Here is a 10,000-nt window from a genome sequence, read left to right on the forward strand (position 1 = left end):
GTTGTTGCTGTTGACATCATCACCTAGCCAATATGTCAGCAAAAGGCTGAGCTCATTGAGCACACACACACATATATACAGAGGTAGTCAGACCTTGCTATACAAAGCCTTCTTTTATTCCTGCTCAATGGGTCTGAGACCACTCAACAAAGATGAGTCTGTGGTTTAGCTTTCACTCTCCATTATCTGTCACTCTCTCTCTCTCTCTCTCTCTCTCTCTCTCTCTCTCTCTCTCTTTCTCTTTCTCTCTCAATCCCCTTGCTCATGCACAGAGACAGTGCGTCTCGTTCATTCTCTCATTGATCAATCAAAGGCTGTCACTTAATATTTGCAGCTCCACAAAGTATTTTTCCTCAAGCGTGAATGGCAGCAGCTGGTGCGGATGAGAAAGGGTTGTCGCCATGGTGACTGAGGTCATCGCCTTGAGAACCACACTGCTCCTCTGAGATTGAAAGAGATGGGCACACACACACACACACACACACACACACACACACACACACACACACACACACACACACACACACACAAAGCCTCCTTCTGTCATTGTGTGTAGGGTCAGTAGCCACTCAGTAAAGACGAGGCTGTGGTTCTGCGGTGACTGTGGTTCTGCGGTGACTGTGGTTCTGTGGTGACTCTGTTATCTGTATGCAGGTCTCTCCTCCGCCCCTCTCTCTGTCTTACACACAGACACGCCCTGTTCCGCTTGTCCATGACTGTTAATGAATTTGGCATCATGCTGACAGCATGCTTCTGTGTGTAAAGAGCATGACGCATGACACACACACACACACTCACACACAAGGCATTAACTCATAGAGATTTCTTAAAGGGGAAAGGAACCTGTGTATGGTTAAACAAAGGCTTGAAAGCTGAAGAAAGCCTAATGTGTCAACATTATATATGGTTTCTAAGCGCTCACTTCTAAACAGTTATTAACAGTATAAACAGAGATGAAGTTGTGCCACTATTACACATACAACCTTGGAAAAGATAACCCATAATAAGTTGTTTCTGTTCTAAACAGAAGGGTTATGTTTTTGTATGATGCAAGAGAGTACACCTGGGGCCTGTACTACGAAGTGGAGTTACTGGCTTATCTGGGTAACTTCGAGAGTAACTTGATCATGTGTGGCGTAACTTCCCGATTAACCCGTACTACTAAAGGTGGATAGGTTTTAACCGAGATATGCTGCCATGGCAATTTACGCTGCATCTCAAACCTGCTCCGAGCAGGTCATGTTCTTGGTTAACCCGAGGTTTCCGTTAACCACACCCTTTATAAGTACCACCCCTTTACTAACAATTTCTCCCGAGAATGTCGGCGTATACCTGGATGACCCATATGACATTGGAGCGCAAATCGTGAGGGGCTCTATTCGCAGGGCGAGGGGTTTTAGAGACCGCCAGATATATATATACCCGGACAATATTCTCTATGAAGATATAGATTGTCAGCTGAGGGAATTCGTTATCTTTGTCAGATGAGTCACCCGTCATAGCAATGCCCTTACATGGACAATTCATGTATTCCATCGGTGATGCTGAACATCTGAGCAAGAATAGCCTACAGTAGACCTACAGTAGGCCTAATAAATTAAAATCACCACAAAGTTTTAACGAACTTGTTGAATTACCTGCACATAAAGGCTACACATTTCCACAGCACCAGAATCCGACCAAATGCCTCCCTCAACCCCTCCATAATCGGCCAACTCCTCTGCTATTGTAAAACACTCTGGTGCCTTACAGTAGTGTTCAAAGACACCTTTTTCTTGTTAGCTGTAGGCCTAGCCTATATGTTTTCATAATTAAGAAATATTAATGCAAGCTATAACTATATAAACCTATGTTCTGAATAATGTTTTTGTGTTTCATTTTTACCTGCTGCCATGTGCATTTGGCAATGGTGTTGCATCTGAAATGTTCACAGGATTAGGCATACACTAAATCAGTCAATGGGGGCTACTTAAACATTAAATTATCCTTATTACTGTAATCTATATGCCCACTTCTGAATTGTGTTGCATCTGTAGGCCTTTTTATGAACTCAAAATAGGCAATTTAATTATTTAAACTCATTTCAGACATTCCGCAAGCTATTAATCCTCTGTAACACATATTTGAAGAACATGTGGAAATAAAACTTTACTTTTAGGCATTTAGGCTACCCAATCTGCAATACGTTGCCAACAGCCTTGCCTTGCTTTGTTTCCTGCCGACGTATTTGATTTTTGGCGTAGAGTGAGTTTTAATTCCTCGTAACTTGTCACAATAATTGTGCATTCCTCATCCGTAAAATAAGGAGTTCGCGTCATCATTGAAAGTGCTGACTTGTGCTGCAACCCTCCTTTTATGTGAATGCGCACAAACTCCAATTAGGTTAACCCCGGCTCAACAAATCAACTTCATAATCAGCGTCGTAGTACCGATTAACACCACTTATGATAACCAAGTTTTGTCAACCCCGGTTTTACAAAGGAACCCTGGGTTACATCTGGGTAGGTTAAGCTCCCTTCGTAGTACAGGCCCCAGGACTCTGCTTCTGTAGTTTCTGTCGTTACTGTGGATATGCTTGCCTAGTTCTCAATGAGCGTGCTAACCTGACATTTTACAGTGTTGGTGGTGTTTCTCCCTTAAACACAAATCGTGTGTGTGTGTGTGTGTGAACCAGAGCTCCTGCTCTCTCTCTGTGGTCTATCCATGTGACCTACTGCTCTGAGACAGGGTGCGTTTGAGTGTTGTGTTTGGCTTGGCCAGCACCGCTCCGAAGGCCTGTCTCAGAGGAATCTGCTGTACACACACACACACACACACACACCTACCTGTGTGAGTTTTCTCCACTGCAGTCAGGGCAGCTGGCACTTGGCACCTCTCCCAAGCGCTAAGTCCAGCAGTCAGGAAGTGAACAGCAAGACCATGCACACCAATCAGTGCCCTTCTCTCCAGCGGAACACTCACGTCCTGACCCTGTCTAGAAGGCAGAGGCCATCTTGTCCTTTTTGAGTCTCAGGAAGTACATAAGCAAACAGACTGCCACACCAAGGAAACAGTCATTCATGTGGAGGAGCTTGTACTCCCACTATTACATTACAGCCTTTAACCCCAGGACATCTGTAATGCAGCCGCAGAAAGTTAAATAATATGCTGGTCGCGATACAGGCATACTAACTGGCTGGCTTTTAGGCTTGACTTGATTTGATTATCTGAGTCAGTGAGCAACCACACCAACTGCTGAGCCAAAGATCAGTTTGTGGAGTACAATCTCAGCCCTTAGGAAAAAGCACTTGACACTGTGCACAGACACTTAGGTCTTAAGTGTAATTGTTGCTGATGTGCTACCAAGCTGCGAGACCAACTTGGACCAAAGATCTTATTGAGTCCCTTTCACAAGATAAACATGTAACTTGAAGATGGTGGGCAGGGTTGGGCTGTTGTGTAATTTAAGTCTGGACTCAATGATTGTAAAAAATGAATGGACATCATGGCGTCATGCACCCATAGTTTATTCTGAGCCAAAATTCTTTGGCCATATCCAAGTCGGAGTTTGTGCAGTAAGTGCTTCTCTGACCTTCTCTGAGTATGCAAACAATCAGAAGTCCTCCCAGAACAAACTACTGTATATATGATTAAATCTTCACCATTTTTAAAGTTCTTCTCCCTGGTGCCTAGACTTTTGGCTCCACTGGTGGAAGTGACTGGTGAAAACGCTCCTCTGATTGGCGCCGAGTGTAACGGCATGGCGCTGTGCTTTCTGCCCCAGGCCAATAAGAAGTGTGAGGAGGCGCGGCAGGAGAAGGAGGCCATGGTGATGAAGTACGTGCGCGGGGAGAAGGAGGCGCTGGACCTGCGGCGGGACAAGGAGCAGCTGGAGCGGAGGCTGAGGGAGGCCACACGCGAGGTGGACAAGCAGGCGCTCCGCGGCAACCAGCTGGCCCAGGACAAGGGACGCCTGCATCAGCTGCACGAGGCCAAGGTAAGCCTCACGGGTTCACCGTTGTTCCTGTCCTCCTCCCAGTCCTCTTCCTCTCCTCCTATTTCTCTTCTTCTCCTCCCATCTTTCTTCCTTTTCTCCTCCTAGTCCTCTTCCTCTCCTCCTATTTTTCCTCTCCTCCTCCTAGTTCTCTTCCTCTCCTCCCATCTTTCTTCCTCCCCTCCCATCTTTCTTCCTCTCCTCCTCCTAGTCCTCTTCCTCTACTCTCATCTTTCTTCCTCCCCTCCCATCTTTCTTCTGCCCTTTTTTCTTCTGCCCTTACACTGTCATTTTCACATCTTTATTGACAATTTCTCATTCCTCTACTTTCTATTTAGTCACTTCATCCATCTTTATCTTCAGTCCTCTCCATCTGCGTTTGATCCTTATTGTTTCATCCATCTCGAGCACATGCATGAATGAGTCTTTGATATGGACTATGTAGCCCCCTTTCTTGTGCATGCAGATGTGATGCAACAATACAGTCTTGTCAGGTGCTCAGTACAAAGTGCAAAGTTCAAAGCCGGTCTCTGGCTTTAGTCAGTCTTGTAATCCTGGACTTAGACTCTTGAGATGGAGAGTGTACTGTTATACAGTTTGTAAATATGACAACTTACAAGTCTATTTTTTTCTCTGTCTCTCTCTCTCTTTCTCTCTATCTCTTTCTCTCTCTCTCTCTCTCTCTCTGTGTGTGCAGGAGGGTGAAGTGAGTCGTCTAGCGCGGGAGCTGGAGAAGGTGAAGGAGGAGATCAACTCTCATCTCATCAAAGTCAAGTGGGCTCAGAACAAGCTCAAGAGCGAGACGGACGCCCACAAGGTACTCCACTGCTGGTCGCGCCACTGGTCACTAGCTCTCCGTCAGGCCCGTCTCACCATTAACACACCATGTGATCTGTCTGGCTCGCTCACTTCCTCAATAAACACGATTATATGATCCTTCACCCAGTCGGTCTTAATGCTGATGAGTATGGACCAAAATTAACTGAGTGAAACAAAATAGTTGGTTCTGGTAATAGATTTTTGGCTCATCAAAGTCAAAAATATTGGCTCGCTGAATAAAACTCATTCTCACTTGTTCTCATTCTAACCAATCACAGGTTGTTTCCCAGGGGTGTTATTCATCAATAATGTCCAGACAGTTATTTAATGTGTCACTTAGCTTTGCGTTAAGTGTGCACACAAGACTCCCCCTCGTTTTGAAGTGGCTTCTCATAGTCCACGGGCATGGAAACGTATGACATGGCACTCACAAAAAATTTGGCAACATATTTTGCTGCGCAAGTATACACCAAATCCTCCTTGCGCAGCTGTAGGCGTGCCTGTGGCTTGTGTAGACTATGAATCCGCCATAAGCTGCCTTACTTAGACCTGGCTCACTGTGCTGCCGACATTGTTTCCAAATCAAATCATTGGAATATGCATAGATAATAGCAGACTACCTTACACAACCTTTAATCTCTGCATATCCTGCTAATGAATATAGCTTGACAGACTCCTTCTTAGACCAGTAGGCTACTTAGTGCTGATATACCCAGTGAGAGGAAGGAACATACTTTGTCTCAGGGCATTCAGACATATTCTCGATTTTTGACATTTTCTGAACAGATTCTGGTTTTGGAAGGCACAGTTTGACACTTCCTGTGGAGGTCGGAGATCAGTTTATTTGTGAGGTCAGCTGTCTCCTCACAGCCTGCAGGCTTGTGAAAGGTGAATGTTGTCGAGCAGTCACTGCAGAATATGTGAAAAAAAAAAACCTCTCTCTAACTGGCAATCCCCTCATTTGTGTCTGATAGTATCTTGATGACGGGGCAGTCTTGGCCTACTGGTTAGGGCTTCGGGCTTGGAACCAGAGGGTTGCCGGGAGTGCTGCCGCGATTAGTCGACTTAATCGACCATGAAAATTAGTCGAAGAGTCGTTTTACTATTGACCACCTATTTATTTTTGGTCTCCCGTCTCAAATGGCTCACTGTAATGTTATTAACTCTTGAAAAGGACGACTGTCTTTGGATGTTAAACAGGCTACTTAGACTTTGGCAGTCATGTTTTAAACCCTGCTAAGGTCGCAAGTGGAAACGCATGTAGCAAAGCTGCGTGCCTGCGATTCATTATTAGGCAGTTAAGCGGGGGACCTTAAGCTAGTACGCTAGTCCACACTCTGGCTAATATAGTATTGTGGAAATTGCAATAAATGAAGTGAAGAGAGTGGCTCACGTTGACAGCATAGCGGCGTGTCATTTATTCATTCATACAAAAAAACGTTAAAATGAATATGCGCTGCCCGTGATGCCAACAATCAAGGTGCGCGTTATTTCCCATGTTCAAAAAGTCACGATGCATAGGATATTTTTTTGCGTTCAAGCCAACAGATAAAGTGAGGTATCCTATGTGGTAAGACGCACAAAGTGCCTGTAGCCTACTTGTTTTGAACATGCTGACATTTGCAAAGTCCTCAACTCCTGTCGCCTTTCAAAGTTGGCTAGACCATCGTTTCTCAAACTTTGGGCGCAGATGAGCACCACCCGCAAGCGTGGACACTGCTGGTGGAGTGAAATTATTCCGGGCTTCGTCTGATAATTTGCTGCGTAATTGATCAAGGAACCAGCGGACCGACAGAAAAAAGAAAACAAACGTTTCTGCAATCAGTGTCATCAAACATACAGTAGAGGCATACAATTAAATTGTGGTATGGCGTTCATTCAATGCATGCGTGCACGTTGGCGAAACTGAAACCACTTTCGATTACGTTGGTAGCAAAGCTCCGATTCACCTATTGGAAGGCTATTTAATTATGAAACAACATTTAATAGAACAATGTGGATTTATGCAACTTCCATAAAAACAGAGCACAGACTAATACACTATCTAGCATTGTATTGTATAGTCAAATTTGAATAACATGGCCAAAAGCTATTGTGGCATAATTAAATATCATGTCAATATTCTTTCCATTTGCCTACCAGTGTATGATGCTTGCATGAGGGAAACATCCCAAAACAATGGCACCCATATAATTGCTGTTGTTTTGAGAAGTATTTATCATGTAACCATGCAAAAGCAATGAAACTATTGTAATTATATTTTACATTGGTAAAGCAGTCCTCTGTTTTCACAAACTTTTTGCACTTTAAACAATGGCTGCTTTGAAGTGCATGTATAACAATATAGCATAACAATAATAATTGTGATGTGATATAATGATAATTTGATGGGGGGTGGGTTCATGTAGGTGCCATGATCGGCCCTCAGGTCAAAGAAGTTTGACAAACATTGAACATTGTCTATGTCCATTGCAACACTGGCATACAAATAAAGTATATCAAAGGTCTGACATTAGATCTGATGGTAGCATTTTAAATGGGTGATTTTTTTTTTTTTTTTACACATAATGTTTTTGAACAGTTCACTTATTAATAAACTTCTAACAAAAGTAGAGTGATCTATATTTTATGTTTCCCCTTCAGTTGAGTTCAAAATAAAATGGACACAACGAAATAACAAACAATAACAAAAAAAATTAGTCGTTTAGTCGACTAATCGAAAAATTAGTCGAAAGATTAGTCGTTAGAAAGTTAGTCGTTAGTGGCAGCACTAGTTGACTGTTCCCCGACCAGTGGGAACGGCTGAAGTGCCCTTGAGCAAGGCACCTAACCCCTGACTGGTCCCCGAGCGCCGCTGTAGCAAGGCAGCTCACTGCTCCGGCTTACTGTGTGCTTCACCTTACTGTGTATTGAAAAATAGCCAAAGGGCTGCTCTCCTACCTGTGCTCATATGTAATTTCTGAGAGTGCAACTAAGTTGATCCAAAAAAAAAAAATGATTTGGGCTCTTCCCTGGGGTTAGACTGGCAGACAAGTTTCTGACAAGTCGAGAAGTTTCTGTGCCTCTGGGGGTGGCGAATTGGCAAACCTAGCAAAACAACATTAAGACGGCAATTTTACCCTGCTAATGTGTTTATTGCAAAGTGAGTTTTCATTTCTCGCCCTAATAAGAAACCAGAGTGCTTTAATCGCTCTAGATGCACTCAGAAATTTGTAAAAAAAAAAAAAAAAAAAGAGACAGTGGGGGGAGATTTTGTGATAGTTGGTGCCATTAGAGTGCTCTGAGCTCCCTGAACAATTCGGTTGGAGATCATTTGTTTCTGTCCATGACGGAGACAGAAAATGATTTTTCTTTCCATTGTTTCTCTGCATGAGGCAGTAATCATGACTAGTCATATTTTTCATAAGTTACATATTCTGTTTTTCCCCTTGAATGATGCATCACCCGTGGCAAAGTCATTTGGAAAAGTTTTATGTTAAAGATTAAGTGACTTGCTCAAAAGTTTCTTTCATGAAGAGGATGTTTTCGAAACAGAAAGCTGCTTTAAAAGGTTGCTGTTGAGAACGCGTCCAGTTGAGCATCTCATGTAGGACACGGCCAGCTGTCCTCTTCAGAAAGCAAGTCCCCCCTTAGATGTTATGACTTTAGAAATAAGTACGTCAGTTTAGCTCAAATTATGCAACTACGTCTTAGGAAAGCCAAGGTCACCGGTTCACCTCCCAATACGTGCCCATACTATTGAGATGCATGCCTTAAATGTGTAGTTTATGTTTTTGAATGAAAGAAGAAATATAAATATATATATATACACACACACACACACATATATACACAATATATAAATGTCACATCCACTTTTTCTACGCAGGAGACAAAAGACAAGCTGAAGGAGACCACCGCCAAACTGACCCAGGCCAAAGAGGAGACCGAGCAGATCCGCAAGAACTGCCAGGACATGATCCGTACCTATCAGGTGACCACTGCCAGACAAAGACCAGTGGACAGTCCGTCAGTCAGTCAGTCCGTCAGTCAGTCCGTCAGTCAGGCCGTCAGTCAGTCCGTCAGTCAGTCAGAGAGAGAGAGAGAAGGGAACTGAAGTCCTTATGGGACAGATGACAGAAAAATAGGAAAGGAAAGCAATACGCTTAGTCACTGATTAGCAGAGAGAGCCATTGGTTGTGTTGCACAATTAAGGACATAATTAAGACAAAAAGAAAAGCTGTGTGAGATGGTTCAATGAAGTATTGAGTGTAATAAAATATATGATGGGCTCAATAACTGGTGGCTGAGATTTCAATTAGTTGGTGTAATGAACCAGGCCTCAGGGCAAAACCGAAGATGATCTTTTCCCAGTTTGTGTGAGTTTGTTTTGCTCTAATTTGGCTGAAATCTCTCTAAGGTTTTGCAGAAAAACCCCAAGCAGCTGTGACTCAACTCTTGATGAGTGAAATTAATGTTGGCTGATTTTACACTGTTACCTGACCTGTTAATGAGGATTAGGTAACAATTAGTTGACAACTTTCCATCCAAAATATTAGTAGTTTCTAGAAAAATATGAACTCTTGAAAACAACTCCTTCTGTCATTACATCAGCACTGATGGGGAAGGCTTGGTGTCCATATTGTTGTCACAAATCTAGCATCTGTTGTTGTTGCTGTTGCTTTTGCTCTCATGATGGCTTTTATTACCCAAGTTTTTTTCTGCATGTAGAATAATATTAATCAGTAGCCACTGGAGGGCAGTATGGGGCTGTGTTGCTCCCAAATGATCTTGATGCATTAATTGTTAAAATATTAATCGTAAAGGAGCCATTTGTTTCACCTAAGCTCCTTTGACAGTTTAGAGGAAGGAAGCTTGGTTTGTCTAATTAGTGGGCTCATTCTTCTCTGTCTCTGTGTCTGTCTCTGTCTCTCTACCCCACTCAGGAATCAGAGGAGATCAAGTCCAATGAGCTGGATGCCAAACTACGAGAGACCAAAGGTGAACTGGAGAAGAACAAGCAGGAGCAGACAGACCAGCTTGAGGTTAGTTACACACACACACACACACACACACACACACACACATACAAGCGTGCACATACACACACACACACACACACACACACACACACACACACACACACACAGAGCTATACACATACACACCTCTCCTCCCTGCTCTTTCCCTTGATCTTATTTTCTTAAACCTCGCTATCACATTCATCTA

General features: G+C 43.3%; 1 protein-coding gene across 1 annotated transcript in view; it reads left to right on the top strand.

The window, feature by feature from the left end:
- The window catches only part of ccdc186 (coiled-coil domain-containing protein 186), a 41,071-nt gene that overhangs the window by 10,216 nt on the left and 20,855 nt on the right, over positions 1-10,000 (top strand). The window contains 4 exon segments of the mRNA XM_048232530.1: positions 3,764-3,976; positions 4,671-4,790; positions 8,661-8,765; positions 9,718-9,816. Of these exon segments, the coding sequence (XP_048088487.1) occupies positions 3,764-3,976; positions 4,671-4,790; positions 8,661-8,765; positions 9,718-9,816 (537 nt within the window).

This window comes from Alosa alosa, chromosome 22 (genome assembly GCF_017589495.1).
Source record: "Alosa alosa isolate M-15738 ecotype Scorff River chromosome 22, AALO_Geno_1.1, whole genome shotgun sequence".
Taxonomy (NCBI): Eukaryota; Metazoa; Chordata; class Actinopteri; order Clupeiformes; family Clupeidae; genus Alosa; species Alosa alosa.